The sequence below is a fragment of the Erythrolamprus reginae genome, chromosome 7 (genome assembly GCF_031021105.1).
Source record: "Erythrolamprus reginae isolate rEryReg1 chromosome 7, rEryReg1.hap1, whole genome shotgun sequence".
Classification (NCBI taxonomy): Eukaryota; Metazoa; Chordata; class Lepidosauria; order Squamata; family Dipsadidae; genus Erythrolamprus; species Erythrolamprus reginae.
In genome coordinates this window covers 52,085,134-52,105,000 of record NC_091956.1, presented here as the reverse complement: position 1 = coordinate 52,105,000, position 19,867 = coordinate 52,085,134, and the positions used below count along the sequence as shown (strand labels likewise).

The window sequence follows — 19,867 nt, the reverse complement described above, 5'->3', positions numbered from 1 at the left end:
AAAAAAAAAGTGTTGTTCCTGATATTTATTTATTTATTTATTATTTATTACTTAGATTTGTATGCCGCCCCTCTCCGAAGACTCCGGGCGGCTCACAACACGTGGAAACAAATCATAAATAATCTGACAATTTAAAATATTAAAGATTTTAAAAAGACCCCATATACTAACAGACATACACACAAGCATACCATACATAAATTAGACATGCCCAGGGGAAGATGTTTCAGTTCCCCCATGCCTGACGGCAAAGGTGGGTTTTAAGGAGTTTACGGAAGGCAGGAAGAGTAGGGGCAGTTCTAATCTCCGGGGGGAGTTGGTTCCAGAGCGCCGGTGCCGCCACAGAGAAGGCTCTTCCCCTGGGGCCCGCCAACCGACATTGTTTAGTTGACGGGACCCGGAGAAGGCCCACTCTGTGGGACCTAATCGGTCGCTGGGATTCGTGCGGCAGGAGGCGGTCTCGGAGATATTCTGGTCCAATGCCATGAAGGGCTTTAAAGGTCATAACCAACACTTTGAATTGTGACCGGAAACTGATCGGCAGCCAATGCAGACTGCGGAGTGATGGTGAAACATGGGCATACCTAGGTAAGCCCATGACTGCTCTCGCAGCTGCATTCTGCACGATCTGAAGTTTCCGAACACTTTTCAAAAGTGTTCAAAAGAATATCCTATTGAGCGAAAGAGAAACGGGCAATTCTAATAATATTACCTTCCATACAGAGCGAGTATTTTCAATCACAATATAGGAGCATCAGAGAGTACTTTAATCTTAGTAATACCATATTTCTAAATTCTGTCTTTACTAATAGATAGGTGGGAATAGAGATCTTTGAGAAACTGACAGCACAAAGCTTCAAATCACCCTTAAATTATAGCTACATTTTTATATATACCTCCCTAGGAATAATAATAATAATAATAATAATAATAATAATAACAACAACAACAACAACAACAATACAGTAATAATATTTATTAGATTTGTATGCCGCCCCACTCGGAGGAACTCGGAGGACTCGGAGGACTCGGATTAAAAAAGCATTTTTAATACCAGTGAATTTTGCTTCTGAGGAAATAACATAGTATTGCACAAGTTTAATAAAGTGGCACAATGGGTAGAATGCAGTACTGCAGGCCACTAAAGCTGACTGCTAGATCTGCAGGTCAGCGGTTCAAATCTAATCACCATCTCAAGGTTGACTCATCCTTCCATCTTTCTGAGGTGGGTAAAATGAGGGCCCAGATTGTGGGGACAATATGCTGGCTCTGTTAAAAAATGCTATTGTTAACATGTTGTAAGCCGCCGTGAGTCTAAGGAGAAGGGCGGCATTAAAACATTGAATAAGTAAGTAAGTAAGTAAGTAAGTAAGTAAGTAAGTAAGTAAGTAAGTAAGTAAGTAAGTTGGTCAAATGCCTACGCTGCAATATAGATACAGTATCAACTTTCTTTCCTTAAAGGAAGAAAATATTTATCATTATTCATAGATTTGTTTTCTTAGGGTTCATTTGTATTAAATTATCTGATATTTTATAATTAAAACAATATAATGAAGTCAACATTTACCAAGAAACTATGAACAAATGTAAATGTCCAATATCCTTTTTCTACTTTTACTTTTCTGTAGATTAAAATATTTTGTCATATATCTGAATCAGATTCCATTTTCATCCAAATATTACAGGTTAACAGGAAGCAATGTACATACACACACACACACACACCCCTACATCCACATCTCCCTAAAATACATTCTATATTGTAAGATAGATAAATGGAGGTTAGTGAAATTAGAAATGATTATAACCTCAGCAACATGATTTTTGATTTGTTAGACCAATTTATAACACATATAGTAATCTAGTATTTTAAAAACTTATTTCTTGGCCTGCTTCCCACAAAATACTAAATCATACTAAGTACTTTGAACTACAGTACTCCCAAAATTAAATGCTAGTATTACTGCATAGATTAGACTTTAGTATCTCTAGTATCTCTAATGTCAATTATTTATCTGCATCTATAACATTTCCTAGAGACACAATTTCAAAAGCATAAGGAGCATAAGGTGCTAGGGCATTTATCTTTGACCAACAAAAATCAACGAAAAACTGGATGCACTTTCATTTTCATATCTGGAAATTAAATGCTTCAGGGTTGATCTGCTGGATGACCTTGAAGTGTCCCAGAAATTTAGCATCCAGTTTCTTAGATGACCTTGTTCAAACAAAAAAAAACTTGATAGAGAGCCATACTTGGCTTCTTCAGCTCTCAGTGGCCCTTCCTGTCAATGGACGTCTATAGGCTTCTTGTACAACTACAATACCTCAACTTGTTCTAGCTGCAGTTTCAACAGTGTTTGTGCAACCAGCTGCTCTTGCAAAAATCCATCACTCTGGGATGGACTCTTTCTACTTTGGGTTCTTTGGTAGAACTCTAGGATGTGGGCCATACAAGTCTTGAAAGGAGGTCATAGCTTTCCATACGTGGAGACAGTTATTATATGAAAAGTCTGGCAACAGCAATAATGAGGACCAGTTATCTTGACTATAGCTGCAGTAACACCTTAAATATTGCTGCAAGAGTTGGTTTGTGTTCTTTACTTTGCCATTCATTCCAGAATGGTGAGCTGAACATTCAAAAGTGGAAACAGTGCCTTCCAAAATCTGAAAGCAAGCCTCTATATTAATAGATGTGATTCAAAAAGAGCTGAGCTGTTTCCTTGGCAGTAAGCAACCCTTTACAAGAGATGAAGTGAGCCATTTTTGTGAAAAGATCAACTATGACTAGTATGACTGTTTAGCTGTGGACTGAGGGTAAATCTGCAGTCAAAGAGATTTGGATGTAGTTCATTTGTGGCTACGTAGTGATTTTAGGATGATCCCTCTTTTCACTTTACCCTCAGGCTCTGCTAGTCCTTATTATTCTATAAGAAGGAATGCCGTGGTTTTCTTTTTTCCAATATAATCTATCATTCTTAATTACCAAGTTATACTTTCCAAAGAAAAGATTCACAAATAAGGTAGTTTAAAACTCGAAAGGGTTTACATATATACTTAAAGAGGATTTTTGCACTGAAAATAAAATCTTTTCTTGACTTTATTATGGGCTTCCAATTAAAAAAATATTACTCAAGAATTAACTTAGAGCAAAATTATCCACATAATTTGAGATTTGAAATTTCATTAAAGAAACAAGCCTTTGCACTGTAATGTGGGAAACAGAGATGACTATTTGTTGTATAAATAGGAGATTAAAATAGTATCAGTTAAATGACATATATGGTGGAGATTAGTTTACCTATCCCGAACCAGAGAAAAGAAGGGAAAACATACTAGTCCAAAGCTTCTATCACTAAATCAGAATTTAACATTATGTTAAGCATGATTTACACCTGGATTCTATTTAAATATGCTATTGACAGCAGAGTATTTACTTCCTAATCATGTTTGATTTTTGCTGCATTATCATCCAACCTGGATTAACTGCACATAAAAACAAGTGATATGAATCAGAGCTTTTCCAGCATGCTGACGTTTTTGCTTGCTATTGCTTCAGAGTATTATATTTTAATTACATATCTTTTCTAACAGATATGGCAGAAATGAATAAAGGATCTTTCCAATATAAAATGTATTCTGACTTCCTGCTTTCAATAAATAGAATTAGTGCTAGTCAGAAACTGACAGCTATGATTTTCATAACAAATGTTCATTGTTTATTTGTTGCATGCTGCTGAATGTTTCCCAAACTTGCTTTGGTTTCCTAATGAAATTACTTGCAAGCAAGTTGGTTTTCAAACAACATTTTATTTTACATTAATGTAACACAAGCAGTGTGTTGGACTAATTTTAATTTTAATAGAAGCAGAAATTCTAAAGCTTTAGGTATATTTATGCTTTAAAAGAAAAAGCAAACTGGGAACAAAATAATACCAGCATTTTTTATTATCTATTTATTATATTTATTCATTTAACTTTTAAAAGTTTGTGGTCGTGAATTCTTTAAACTTTAATTATATTTAATTTCATATTTTTAATATCATTTGATATAGTAACGGGGATTACAGGGAGTCTGAAATTCTTATCCATTGAAAAATAAATAAAAAAGGAACACTTGCAAGAAATCTGCTCAACTTTCTTTTAGGTACATTTATTTAGCACTGGATATTCTGTAATATACAATCGGAGATATTATAGCTGCTATTCATTTGCCACCCAGCCAATTTAGATGATTGGCTTTTCCTTTTGGGCAGGGCGGTCTTCAAATAGATATTCATAATATGCTTGTCTAAACTTTGCCAAATACAAGTAGAGTGAGCAGGCACTTAGGGAATGCAAAGATCAGTGGAGCAAAAAGAACATGGGATTTCTCCAATTTCTGATTTATTTCAGCTCCATCTTTCCTCTGTTTCAACCTTCTCACTGAAGCTTGTCCTTTTCCATGACAGTTAAATATTCAGTAAAGGTCTAATTATACTTAAAGGGCGCATAGTGCCAAATAACCAGCCTGCAATACTGCTTCTCTTGTCTTTTTTGGCAGCTTTTTTGCTTTTCTCCATCACACAAGTGGCAGACAGGGACCTATTCAATTCTTTCACTTTTTACACCTTTTGAACAGCTTTCTGCTTTTCTTTCTTAATAACAGGGCATTCTAAAGATGGTTAGTTTTTCCATAGGCAATTGGTTGTAGATATTTCTCACCTATTTCAATCAAAAAATTATTCTATTTGATTTAGTTCTAACCAATGGGATGAATTATTTAAGTCAGTTTCAATTATTTTCTTGTACTCACTGTTGCAATGTTTCATAGCCTTGCTCCTTATATAATAATTCTTGCTTCATCTGCAAAAGTTCCCTCTTCAGTTTTTTAACCTTGTATGTAAAAATAAAAGTTGCTTTTAAGATAATGTAATAAGAGATTGCTTTTGTATTAAGACAAATAAGACATTGCTTTTAAGATATTGTAACAATTTAGAATAATCAACACCTTTAAACATGAACAATAAATAAGACCCGGTATCTGGAATTGTCCTTGTTCCTGTTTTTAAATACTACGACCATACATGAAAGACCACATGAAATTGACTTTATCACATGATATTCTGTGGAAAAAATGTTTTTTTTCCAAGTTCTGGCTGACTTGATTCAACATCATCTGATTTATGGTTAAAATGGTTCACAGCTGTAGATGGTATCATAGGACAGGAAAGCTTTTCCCTTTAACTCAGGGATGTCTAATCTTAGCAACCTGAGAACTTCAAATCCTAGAATTCTGGAATTTGAAGTCCACAAGTCTTAAAGTTGCCAAGGTTGGATACCCCTGTTTTAACTCCTTGTCTATAACTATACCTGCCCTGTGGAACAGCATCCTCCTTTCCAGGATATGGATGCTCCAATTCTGGACTTCTTTTGTAAGACCTATTTCTCCAGGTGTTTGGGCCAAGAGGCTAGGTGAATGTCCCTGGTGATGTCAATTTTGTTCCTGTTGTTGTTTTGAGGGTTGTTGTTTTAAAAAGGAAATGAAGGGTTGTATTTGTAATGGTGGCTTTAATCTTTGTATATTGCACAGATTCATTGCTCTGAGATGGTTAGCTTTATAAATAATACAAATTAATAAATAAAGCTTCTTTACTAAATCTTCGGGACTCTTCTTCTCTCTGCAGATTTTATTTTTTACACAAGAGAAGATTGACAGAAACTACTGGCTCTAAATAGAAAAAGGAGGAAATCCTTTAAATGGGGGGGGGGGAAGGAGTATTTTGTATTTTAGTATGGAGAAAAAAAACAAGAGGTCCAAGAAGAACAACAATTACATATCAGGTGATTGGATATATGTACTAAATATATGAGGGAACTATTTTGAATCCTGCTCTACATACTGTATATGTACATTATAGTTTAGACATTCTACTAAACATATTGTATCTTAAAACACTAGTTATCTCAAATATTTAAATATTTAGTCAATCAGTAGTCCAAAATTTTTATTCTTTCTGGATTGCTATTTTCAATCACATTCAAATTCATTTACCCCAGGTGATAGTAGTAAGAAATCCAAACCAGATACATATTAGTGTTCAGAATTCATTTCTATAGGGAAAAAATAGATATTACCACTGTGGATATGCTAATGCTTATGAGTTTATTTACCTCATGTAAATAAAGCATTGTTAGCATTTGCTGAGCACCAAGGAATTCTATTGTCCTAATGTTTGTGACAAGCATCTGGTATGAGAGATATGCTGGATTAAAAGATGTACCTTTATTTGGATAACATCATTTACCATGAAATTCATATTTGCTTCCTAAGTTAACTTGTCAATGCCCATGTGTCTAAGGAAGCTATTCTTATTCAAAACAGGACTTATCAATATAGCCACAGGGAGATAGCTTAAGAGAAAAAGAGCACAAATAAGATCAGGGGAGGATTCCTGACAGGCATCAATGTGTGGGCAGAAGAAAGGAGTTTGCAGGGAAACACAATCTATAAAAAGAATAAAAATTTCCAATGGGCACACTAGACAATGTTCATTTCAAAACATATATCCTTAAACCAAATCCTTTGGTTTAATAATTATCTCCATATGTTGATCATGAACAACTCCTAAAGCAAATATTACTTTTAAAATTATTAGCATTACAAATGTCCACAAAATATAGGCTTGTATATGTAGAGTATTAAGAAAACAATTTAGTTGAGTTATTGGGAGATTTCAAAGCATCCTTACCCTTAATCTTATAGTGGAGATTTCTGCTTTCAGAATATCAGGATCATACTTTGTGCTGGAAGAGGAGCTTGAGAAAACTTATTAGGGGAATAAGAGGGAAAAGACAATGAACCATTTGGGAGATCATTTTATGTTTCAATTCCCTAAAATATTTAAACAGCAGTTCAACAGATTTATAAAAAGCAAAATAAAAGATTGGTTACTATATTACAATGAAAACTTAAAGCATTTTCGCTTTCATCATTTGGACAGCATTATTTGTTTATTACATTTATTTACTCATTTTGTCTAAGAGCTATTAGTGGTGTATGCACCTACTTTTATTCCCATAAAGCAAGCCTTGAAGTAGGATGAAGTTATGTGCCATCTTGCTTTACAACTGCATCACTTTGTGAAAGAAACTTCAGTCCCAACTGTGGTTGCAACTGTATAATGGTTCCTGTTAATTCACTATTACCCTGAATCTGGCTTGCACTGGATATCTGCTTCTCCATTCTCCAATCAAACATTAATACCGTGTTTCCCCGAAAGTAAGACAGTGTCTTACTTTCTTTTTATCCCCAAAAGCCCCACTATGTCTTACTTTCGGGGTATGTCTTATATTGGAAAACTCCCCACTGGCGACCTCCCTACCTCCCTTTTATTTTAAACATGTTTCTGACCTGCGGGATGGCTCCAGCTGCGGCTTCTGCTGCCACTTCCATGGATTACAATGGAGATTTCCAAGCTGGTTATCAGGAAATCGACGGCATCAATTTGGGTTACTTGCAGATTAACGGCACGAAGATTAGCAGCGCGCAGATTAGCGGCGCGCAGCTAGATGAGAGGGAGGCGGCAATACCAGTGTTTCCCCGAAAGTAAGACATATGTCTTACTTTCGGGGTGCGGCTTATATTAGCCGACCCCCCTGAAACCCCCGATACGTCTTACAATCGGGGGTGTCTTACTATCGGGGAAACAGGGTAACACTGTAAACTTCTACATTACATTAGTTTGCAATCTCAGGATTGGTTGCTGGAGGTCTGTTTTCCAAAGCTGGTCAAGGCCTCTTTTTTTAAAACAACAACATTAGCTTACTTCTGCCCCAATATCTGATCTCAGATCTGGAGGCTTCCAAACTTTCACCAAATGGCAAAATAATTGTTTGTACAGATAATTCTCAATTTACAACTAGTGGTTTAATAATAATCCCCACTCATGATAGTCTTGGAAGATGCGCTTTATAATCTATAAATCCATAGCTATGGTAAAACCTTGTGCCAGGCACCCTCCCATCAAATGACCACATTTTGCACGCTTGGCAATCTGCTTACATTTACAACTGGTTACCAAGCCCTCTTGCAATTATGTGATCACCATTTGCAATCTTCTCTTCTGCTTTTCCCTGAAAATAAATAGGGAAGTGGAGGAAATGTTGGATTTGAGATCAATTCCCCCAACAAGTCAAGGGATTTCCCCTCCCCTCCATGCAGGGAAAAATGCTAGCAAATGATGACATTTTGCCCATCCAAAGGAAAACTCAAATAACTACCACATTTCTGTAAAGACCGATTGCAGTTTTTCCTGGATCAGGATTTCCTGCCCTTAGTCATTGTTCTTCCCAATGGAGCAGAGACCATTGGAAAGAGACAGAAGGCTTCCTGGGTGTGGTGGGAGGCCCAGATACTCCACTTAACAAATGCAACTAGGAAAGCAGAGAATGCAGTCATTGAGTAAAACACACAGGTAGCATCTCATTTAATGACCATTTTGCTCAATGAGTAATATTATGGGTTCAGTTGTGGTTATAATTGGAGGAATACCTGTAAGTATTTGATACAGATAAATAAATGTTCAAATTCTCTATAAAATTGAACTAGTTAATAAAGTAGAATCCCCTGATTTACCCTTCCCGAATCAGTTGCTTCAGCTCCCAGGACTGGGATAGTTTAACTAGGGCTGCCCACAATTGTTTCTTGAAGATCACCCAGATCTTTTGAATTGATAAATGCAAGTTAAAAAACATGAAAAGAGAAGGTTAGCATATTTCACATATCATACATATGTCTTTGATACATACGACTTGTATAAGAGCTTGATTTTTCCTTGTAAACATCATTCAGCCGTACATATTCACCCAAGGCAAGAGCCAGCCTCTGCTCTTTCACATGGAAGAGTTCTTTCTTAGTGCTAAGTGCATCTTGAGCTACAGTAAGATAATCTTTTAACATTTTTTCTTGTTCTTGTCGCCACTGCTTTCTTGGATCTTCTATCTGTGTAGTTTCTGTACAGGTACAAGAAGAAAAGCTTCCATTCAGTTAAGACCCCTTAAATCTAAAAACAACAAGAAAGCAACAAGAAACCCACCACCCACTTTTATTTTGGTACATGCATAAGAAACAAATTGTTATTAAGTGCTGACGTGTTAAACTAGGTTATTTATCAAATAGCTTAGGAAAAGATTTGTATATGTCTTAGAGAAAAGAATCATTTTTACTTTTATGTTTTGACACACATTTTAAGTTAATTCAAATAGTATAATATCAACTTAGACCAGGCAATAACTACTGGTAATGCTTTTTTGAATTTTATTGTTTCTGATTATTTGTAATTAGCTTTATTTCTTCCTCCCTGTTCTGGATTCTGGTTAGAACTTTGATTAAATTGGAAAAATCCACATCTTTATTTCTCCTCTCCTCTGTATTCAAAATGCATTACAGGCAGTCAAATTCTTTTCTCTCTTATCTTAATGCTTAGGGCACACAAAAGCATTCCTCCAGACCTCCTCCCTTTTCTTAAGATTTATGTCTAGGCAGCGTAGTTCAAAGCAATAAAACAACTGTTAAATAGCAGAGAATAAACTAGCTTACTTCGTAGCCCTTATTGGCACACGTTCATGATAGATTTACAACATAAAACTCCGCCCTTCTTCCCCGCTGGCGCCCGGACGTGACGAATAAATCACTTCAGTAATTAACCCGTTCCTCCCCTTAATATCTCTTCCCTAACACTTGTTCCTTGCACCTGTGCACCCTCCTGAAATGCAGATTTAACCATCTATTATCTGTCTCTTCTTCACTGGAGTCTGGACTCATAGCAATGTCCTGTGGCTGACCTCCCACCTGTTCTGACACCTGTAACTCTTCGCCATCATCCAACTGACCAGAAGTATATACAACACCCCCTATTTTTTTTCTTTGTTTCATTTATTAGAATCCTATTTAGGAAAATAAAAGCTGACTTTCATAGAGAAAATAAAAGTGCTGTCATTCAACTGTACAGGAGAATGGGTGAATGTATGTAGATTAATTGTCTGTTTACCTTTTGCAAAACTATTTCTTGAAAATCCATTCAAACTGGAGTCTATATAAGTCACATCTATATCAATTCAAAATGCAGGGGTGGGTTCAAAAATTTTAGCAAGGGGTTCTTGCTAAGGTTGCTGAGTGGGTGTGACCATGGTGGCCACGTTGGCCTCTTGCACCACAGAGGGAGCTGTTTGCCCTTCCCGGGCTCCTGAGATCTTCTGAAGGCAGGAAACAGGTCTGTTTCCTGCCTTTCCGGACTTCCGGTAGGCCCTTTCTTGCTCTCTCTGAGTCTCCATGCACCCTGAACTTACTGCATCCAAAATTGGCCGAGTGGGGACTCTTGGGAGGGCTGGGCTGGGGGGGGCGGTTGTCAGCCAGGAGTGGGACTTGGGGATTCTTCAAATGACACATAATCTTAGCTAGAAGTTCTCCCAAACCCCTGCGAACCCCAGCAGCCCACCCCGGATTTTAAGCACTGGCATAAGCTTGTTTATAATAACTGTTTGCCCCAGCAGTTTGAAAGGATCATAAAAGAGAGGCAACTCCATAATCAAACCAGCCACTTTTATTTTTTAGTAAGATCAAAGTTGCAGGAAATCTAGTGTGTGCCTGTACCTCATTTGCTTCCTATCTCTACTATTGGAAATGAAAATAAATGGAAATCAAAATGTTGCCCCCCCTTACTGTTGAATAAAACAACAACAGAGGAAAGAATTCTGAAACAGCACTGAAAATTTAAGATTAAAATACCATGTACAGTATTTAGATATTCAGCACTGAAGAAAATGTTTAGTAAACCTTAAACACTGCACTATAAACATTGCTTCCTTAATGCCAACTTGTTCAGTGTAACCTTAGATCCCCAAGGAATACACAAAAACCTATACAATACAGATTTTGTCTTCATTAGTAAATTATAAGAAATACACTACAGAGTTTCAGTGGGCTACCCTTAACTCTTGCTAATTTTTTAAAAAAAGCTTTAACACCTGGGGAATTTCAGAGAAAGATTCAGATTTCTAAGAGATTTCAGTCAATGAGTGAAATTTCAGCTGATGAAAAGCATTACAGCATATAGCTCTTAGGAGATATTTTACATCTTCACAACTCTCAAGAAGGCATTAATCTAAGCTACTGATTTAAGTTCCCACTCCAAGAACATTAGTTACACATCCCACATTAAGACACTTTTCTCTACTTTTGACTACTTAAATTATCCAGAGCAAACAGTAATTCAAATATGCTACAATAGTCTTTAAACATATGTTTGGTTAGCTTCTGCTATAGCAGAGAAAAGTCCCTGGTGGTAAAAACTGTCGATAATGCTTGATAGTTCCACACACTTAATCTTTCTAATGCTATATTTTGATGTGAATTCAAGAGGCAAATGAAAATAAGATGTAGTTCTAAAGAGAGTGAGAGTAATAATCAGAATGTCTTTTCTTTGTCAATGCTTAATAAAATATATTCTGGACATTTCTGTGGAAAGGTTCATTCAAAATTCAAAGAAATAGAAAAAAAAGCACTTGCATTTTCACAGACTTATAAAAGTAAGCCAACTCAACTTTTAGATGTTGACTCCTAAGTGAAATCAAGTGTTCTTCTCTATTTTTCTATTTTATGGCATAGGACCAGACTATCTCCAAGACCGCCTTCTGCCGCACAAATCCCAGCGACCAGTGAGGTCCCACAGAGTTGGTCTCCTTAGGGTCCCGTCGACCAAACAATGTTGGCCGGCGGGACCTAGGGGAAGAGCCTTCTCTGTGGGGGGCCCGGCCCTCTGGGATCAGCTCCCCCCGGAGATTTGTACTGCCCCCACCCTCCTTGCCTGCGGAAAGAGTTTAAAAACTCATCTTTGCTGCCAGGCCTGGGGTTCCTTAGATCTCCCCAATCAATGAATGCTTTAGCTTGATTGTTGAATGAATGATATTGATAGTTTTTTAATTAGAATTTTAAAGATTGTTTTTTAATGTGTTAATTGGATTGTTATTATTGTTTCTTGTTTTTCTGTACATGCTGTGAGCCGCCCCAAGTCCTCGGAAAGAGGCGGCCTACAAATCCAATTAAATCTAAATCTAAATCTAATTTAAATTGTGTGTGTATGTGTGTGCTATACAATCATGTGAAAATGAAAGTACTTCCTCTTTCAGTTCTGTTTTACGTGTAAAACCATATGATTTTTACGTCACGTAATGAAGGGAAGCTGCTGGAGCGGCGGCAACTGCTGAGACAGCTCCAGCGGCTTCCCTTCATCACGTGACGTTCCTGACACTGATGCTACTCAAAGGGAATCCGCCACCGTTGCTGCCGCCGGGAAGGAAAAAGTTGGTGTAGCTGCTTACAGGTAATAAGACAAAGCACTGAGGAAAGGAGCCCCCCGAAGCTGCCGGGATTGCAGCCGCCCCCACCCTTCCTGCTTATAGAGCTCCTCAGCCTCCTGAAGCTGCCGGGATTGCAGCCACCCCCGGCGGTAACATTTCGGATAATAAACAAAATTTTCTGTGGCTGTTTGGTATCCGAATTTTTGTTCAGATACTGAAGCAAATTTTTGCCGAAAATTTTGTTCGGTATCTGAAATGTACGAGAACCAAAGCGTTCGAGAACCGAGGTACCACTGTATTTCTAATATTTTAGGAGCAGGGAATAAGTTTGTTTGGTGCCAGTTGCTAATTAGAGCCCAAAACAGAAACCAAAGCTCACAGATATTGTCTTTGATCACACAGCTCTCATTAACTGACTCACTCTGAATTGGCAGAAAGCCCAGAGATAATTAACCCCACTTCTCAGTTTGTAATTCATCATTGATATAATAATATCCCAAGAAATAAATCTGAGCAGACATCTGGAACAAAACGAAAGTTGACTTCTGCACTGAAGCGTCACATAGCTCAACCTTAAATAGCCTAAGGGTGTGGCCAATTGTTCTAGAGATCTATTCACGCAGACACCTCTTGCTTAGCCACTCATGCCTTCTGGCAACTTTGCATACCCTAGCATCAAGAAGAGGCTTCTTCTCTTTTCCTGAATAACTCATGTGCACCTTGAGAGGTGCAGAAGGCCCTGGTTGGCTTTCAGCTTCTGACATCACATCCTCTCTGACCTCCTCGCTATCAGACTCAGGTGCCAGATACACGGGCCTAGGGTACCAGGCCACAACCGTCTCTTGATCCTCGGGATCCATGACCAGCTGTGCAGGACGCAGACGGGCCACAACATGTTGCCATGTTCTCTTTATAGAGAAGAGGCTTTCTCCTGGCAACTCTTCCAAACAAACCATACTTATTCAGGCTTTTTCTAATTGTACTGTCATGAACTTTAATGTTTAACAAGCTAACTGAGGCATATAGAGTCTGAGATGTAACTCTTAGATTTTTTGCAATTTTTCTGAGCATTGCATGATCCGACCTTGGGGTGAATTTGCTGGGACATCCATTCCTGGGAAAATTGGCAACAGTATTGAATGTTTTGCACTTGCGAATAATCATTTTCAGAGCAGAACAATCTTGGTAGAGTTGTAAGCCCATTTACAACTTATTTAAAGTCATTGTTCTACATCAGGGGTGTCAAACTCATATCGTCATGACATTGTCACGTGACGTATCGGGACTTTGGGCCACGAGTTTGACACCCCTGCTGTAGATAGGCAATTTATAATTTAATCAATCAGAAGGGAAAAAAGAGAGAAAAGAACAAAAAGGAAAAGAGAAAAAAGAACACCATCCAAAAATAATCATAATCATTATCAAATATCTCATCTATATTACGCACAATAATCAGAGCTATTTTCAATTTTCTCATTTATAAGCCATTATATTTTCTCCTCTTGTACAATTCTTCCATTTTACAATTTATATCACTTGCTTATATATTTGTATATATGTATAGAGTATATATATTTTCATTAGTAAATTCCCATAAGATTAAAATATTAATAAATCCAATTCATTATGCATACTCAATTCTTTTTATAATTTATAACTTTGTGAGAGAAGAGAAAAGAGAAAAAGAAAGTGCTGATAGCTTTTAGTATCTTCTGGATTTTCCTAAAAGTATTTTAATTTTCTTAAAAGTATTTAATTCTTAAGAATATTTAATTTCAAATTATATTGTTCAATGTAATTTCAGTCAAATTATGCAGTCCAAATGTAATTTCAGTCAAATTGAACAGTCCAATCAGATCAAATCAGTTCAGTTCAGCCAAAATATAAAAGTCTTTAGACATATAGCAAACTGCTATATTTCCTCCGGCCACACGATGTCGCTAGATAATAATTTTTCAAGTCTGTTCTGGATAGCTCTTTTATAGCTTCTTCTGTTTTTTTAGTGACTTGTTGTTCCGGTATTGCGTTCCTCTTTGTTTATAAAGGAAAAGAAAGATAAAGCTTCCACAGCAGAAATTTAAGGTTCCAAATTCCAAAAGGCAAATTTCAAAGAAGACCAATTAAATAGCTAGAAAGAATTGCATGATAGGCAATTTGCTACTTTTCAAGGCTTCCGCTGAAATGCCACATCGCACAGATAGCTGTCTTCTTCAATCTCAGGCCATTTTAGCTCCGTCCAGCAACCAAGCACAAAAACAAAAATCTAAAATCCCATTCAGGCACTTTTTGCTTACCACCATAGACAGGAAATCCCTTCTTTCCCTCTGTAAGTAACTACTCCAACTCTCTTTCCAGATGTAATTGTTCGGCTACCATCCTGGCATCGCATTGTCTCCGCAGCTGTGTCGGCATAGGCACGGCTGCCTGTCTGGCTTCACCACAGCCGGTTGCAACCCTTTACTTGAGGTCTCCTAGAACTCCCAACTTTTAGTCTTTTGAACTAAAATTTTGCACAGCACAGTTTTATATCATAAAGAAACCAGGGGCCAAATTTCATCAAAATCTGAGATGGTAAGGTGGGGACAACTAGTCCACTTGACACGGAATGACTCTTAAGAGAAATATTATTATTCTTCCACTGCAATTTATTCCTCTCTGAGTCTTAGTAGAATTATTATGATATTGTAAAAAGAAATGATGGCAGTTAAAAGATAAGTTCTATGGAAAATAGGGTCTCCGTCTCTAGTATTTTGTTATATATTCTTGAGGTTTTTAATGGCTCCCCTAGAATCTTCTGATTAAGCAGTTAAATGTGAAATGTCAAGTTAGAGCTTGGGTTACTAGGTCAATCTGTCAATTCTTTATTTCAGCATAAAAACAAAGCAAAACAAAACAATCTAAGAGCCACATCATACAGACAGAATCAATTTTGATTCCTTTCTGTTTGAGGGTATGATATACAGTGAGTTTGGTGAGATAGTTTAGAACAGACCTGGGCAAGATGTGGCCCAAAGGCCGGATGCGGCCCACCCACTGTCTGTGACCAGCCCGCAGGGGTCAGTCCAACTTTTCTAGATAGGAACTGGGTGTTCAAGATAAAATATATAATTATATATATAATATATAATATAGTTTAATATATAATTATAATTTTAAATTTTTAATTATAATATAATTAACTCAGTTCTACCCAATAATATACAGTATTGGGTAGAGCTGAGTTAATTATATTAGTCCGTCCCTCTAAAACCATCCCAATTTCTCCTGCGGCCCTATGTCAAAATTAATTGCCCACCCCTGGTTCCTAAAGTGGGGGGCTTTGAGTTCTAGTCCTGCCTGAGGCACAAAGCCATCTGAGTAACCTAGAGAGAGTGACCAGAGTCACTCTCACAAATCCCTAGGAAGCAAGTAATGGTGAAGCACTTCTGAAAAATCTTACTCTGAAAACTGAAGTGATTTATCCTGGCACTCACTGGGAATCAACACTGATTTGATTAGTGTTGATTCTGTATAATATACTGTATAATATACTGCTAAAAAAAAAATAAAGGGAACACTCAAATAACACATCCTAGATCTGACTGAATGAAATATTCTCACTGAATACTTTTTTCTCTACAAAGTTGAATGTGCACAACAGCATGTAAATTGATTGTCAATCAGGCTTGCTTCCTAAGTGGACAATTTGATTTCACAGAAGTTTGATTTACCTGGAATTATATTGTGTTGTTTAAGTGTTCCCTTTATTTTTTTTGAGCAGTGTATATAGATATAACATACTATTGTTAAACAAAAGGGACCTAGAAATGTTGCTTACAGTAACCTAAAAGATGAAAGTAAAATTACGGTGGTGTTTAAAACAGTGATCTTGTCAGTAACCAAAGTTACATGGCAAAAGTCTGGAAAATATACTCAGATGAGGCCAGCTCAGTGGTGAAGTCCAATTTGCCAGTTCTCCATATTCTACTAGATTTCATCCATATATATATGACGGTCTTGGTATAATCGGGTTTCTTCCCGTGTAGGATTTGGAAATTTCTGGCGACGTTTCAACGAGGTGCCACTCGTCATCTTCAGGCTGGTGTTTCTGTCCTTGTTCTAGGGTGAACACAGCGAGACCTGAGCTGCCTTCCTTCTATAAATACTGGGGGCTGGGTGTAGTTGATTACCACACCCAGCCACCAGTATTTATAGAAGGAAGGCAGCTCAGGTCTCGCTCTGTTCACCCTAGAACAAGGACAGAAACACCAGCCTGAAGATGACGAGTGGGACCTCGTCGAAACGTCGCCAGAAATTTCCAAATCCTACATGGGAAGAAACCCGAATATACCAAGACCATCATACCTATACCCGTGAAAATCTACGAAAACAAATTTTGTATGTATGTATGTATGTATGTATGTATGTATGTATGTATGTACATACATACATACATATATATATATATATGTGTGTGTGTGTGTGTTTTCGTAGATTTTCACAGGTATATGTATGTAGATTGTTCTGAATTCAGGTTTTGCCCTGTGTAATATTTTGAGTGTCTATGCGACATTTCGGTGAAATCACATTCACCATCATCAGGCTGAAGTTGTAAGCTTCGTGCTGCTGTAAATATAGTTTGTTTGCAACTGCCATTTGTTCCTTATAAATTGTGGTGGGGGTGGAGATTTGGTTTGAATGTAGCAAATAGATTGGGTGGCTATGTTTTAATGATTTGATTGGTTGGTGGAATCACATTTAGTTGAAGGATTGACATGGTGGTGATGATGATGATGATATGTTTTTTTGTTTAAGGCTGGTTTCCAAATCTCTGGTAGGCGGGACGTGTCATCTCGTTTGTTCATGCTGAGGGGGTGTTTTTCTATCTCTATGGCCTCCATGATTATTCTTTTATATACATGTTCTGTTTTGGAAAGTAATTTAGTTTTTTTTAAAGTTAATCTATTTGCTATATTCAAACCAAATCTCCACCCCCAGCACTATTTATAAAGAACAAATGGCAGTTGCAAACAAACTATATTTACATCAGCACGAAGCTTACAACTTCAGCCTGATGATGGTGAATGTGCTTTCACCGAAATGTCGCATAGACACTCAAAATATTACACGGGGCAAAACCCGAACTCAGAACAATCTACATATATAAATGCGCGCGCGTGTGTGTGTGTGTGTGTGTCACATGTTTTTACTGAATTTGAAAATTAAGGGAGACTAGGATAGATCTATTTCGGCCTTATTTTGGCCTCATCAGCTAGCCATACCCACTGGGACTTGAACCTGCAACCTTTGCCTTGTAAGGCAGAGAATTAACCTCTAGGCTACAGTATCCAATCCTTTCAGCTCTGTACCAGACATACATACATATATACATACATACATAAATATATGGATGAAATATATCTGAAGCTGAAGGGATCAGATCCTGTGGCCTAGAGGTTAATTCTCTGCCTTACAAGGCAGAAGCCCCAGGATCAAATCCCAGTAAGGGTATGGCTAGCTGATGAGGCCAGAACAAGGCCAAAATAGCACTATCAGTCTCCCTTAATTTTAAAAATTCAGCAAAAACATACATACATACATACATACATACATACATACATACATACATACATACATACATACATACATGCAATGCCCAGACGGGGAGAAATGCAGTGGGGTAACGAAAGTGGAGTTCTACACCAGAGCACCCAATTTGAATGAAAAATGTTGAAAGAAAATGCATACGTCACACCCACAATGTGATAGTAAAAATTTTGGTAGCCCTTCAACTATATATTTATACACATATACACACAAACAAACACATGCACATACACATTGATCCATAGATGGCACACGAAGCCATATCTGCTGGCATGCGAGTCGTTGCTCTAGTTCAGCTCCAGCACATACCAGCTGATTTTTGGCTGACATGGGGTGCACAGAGGCTCTGGGAGGGCATTTTCGGCCTCCAGAGAGCCTCCAGGGGGGGGCTGGGGAGGACATTTTCGCTCTCCCCAAGTTCCAAGAAAGCCTCTGGAGCCTGGGGAGGGCAAAAAATGAGCCTACTGGGCCCACTGGAAGTCAGGAAATGGAGGCACATGGTTGTATGTGTATTGAATATGGATGTGAGCATGTGCACACATACGATAGTGAGCATGTGCACTAATTTGGCACCAGAGGGAAAAAAATGTTCACTATTATTGGTATAGAATATTTTTATACATTATATTATTTCTAGGATAGTAGATGGCACAGCATTAAATTAGAGCCTTTCTTAGCCTGGACACTGATAAAATTTAAATAATGCACAGGTCTGAGTGAATAACAATAACAACAATAACAAATAGCAACAATAATGACAATAAATAACAATAACAATAACTATAGAGTTGGAAGGGACTTTGTAGGTCTTCTAGTCCAACCTCCTGAAAAAAGATCAACTACTTCAGAAAATGTTTTTGAGTACTGTAGTTGAGAAAGTTCTAGTTGTTTTTCTGTGTCTAACACACTGTATGTATATGTATCTTTTAAACTTGTTTGTGCCCTAGGAAAAGAAGAGTTTCTCTGGAGGATCCACAGAAGTATCATTTCTCAACGAGATATCTCCTCCATTTAGTACCGAAATTATTTGCTATTGTCAAAGCTGTCAAGTCTAATTCAGAGTAGTTACTATGGAGCTCAGCTGAGCTACAGAAACTGGCAGCACAGTTTGGTAAAGAATAAATTTAAAGCACCAGGAATGGATAAGGAACTTCTTAAACATAGTAGGAAATTTTGCTTTTGGGACATTATAGATTACATAGTTTGAGCAAGCACTTCTCTCACCAAAGGCTTGAAAAGCAATTCTATTATATTTAAAAATCTTTGTTTGCTAATTTTTGTGACTCTGAGATGATTCTGAGATGTATAGCAAAAATTAAGACTTCTGTTTTTCATAATGATTAATTTTCTGCCCTTGTAATATATGGTAAGGGATCTCAAAATGCATTTTAGCCCAACTGAGGTCTGATACAGAAGAATGACATCACTGGTACACATACGCCCTTGAGCTAATATTGGGGGAAAGGTCATGGCTGTTCTATTGGTCAACCAAATAATTTATATAAACATCGAATAATAAAGATGTCAGAATGTAATCCTGGCTCTCTTGCCTTGTTGTAAAAACCTGTTTTAGTTAAATGCCCATGGAATAACATTAATTTTCCTGATGTACCAAACATTAATATTCACGATATAACATTAATTTTCCATAGAATGTTTAGTAGATCAGGAATAGTAGGGAAATATCTATCATGAATTGATCAATTTGTCCCATAGCCTAATTCTCAATATTGAATCAAAGGCAAATCTAAACTTAATAAAAGCAGCATATAAAGCAGATCCCGCTTGAGCTGTATACTCCTCTACCAGATGTTATAGGATAACACCAGGATATACAGGAAATGATGAGCTCTAAAGTCAATCTGTTCCTCTGCGAGGATTTGTTGTTTTCAACCATCAATGTTTCATTTACATTTACTACAGTTTGCTGATGATTCTTAAT

The 19,867-nt window shown here is 37.3% G+C and overlaps 1 protein-coding gene across 9 annotated transcripts in view; it reads right to left on the bottom strand.

Annotated features, from left to right (window-relative positions):
• WWC2 (WW and C2 domain containing 2) overlaps positions 1–19,867 on the bottom strand; it is a 203,210-nt gene that overhangs the window by 96,161 nt on the left and 87,182 nt on the right. For all 9 annotated transcript variants that reach the window (XM_070757482.1, XM_070757484.1, XM_070757485.1 and 6 more), the window contains 3 exons: positions 8,791–8,994; positions 6,732–6,808; positions 4,796–4,875 (listed from right to left, as the gene is read on the bottom strand). In XM_070757482.1, coding sequence (XP_070613583.1) covers positions 4,796–4,875; positions 6,732–6,808; positions 8,791–8,994 — 361 coding nt within the window. The remainder of the gene's footprint in view (positions 1–4,795; positions 4,876–6,731; positions 6,809–8,790; positions 8,995–19,867) is intronic.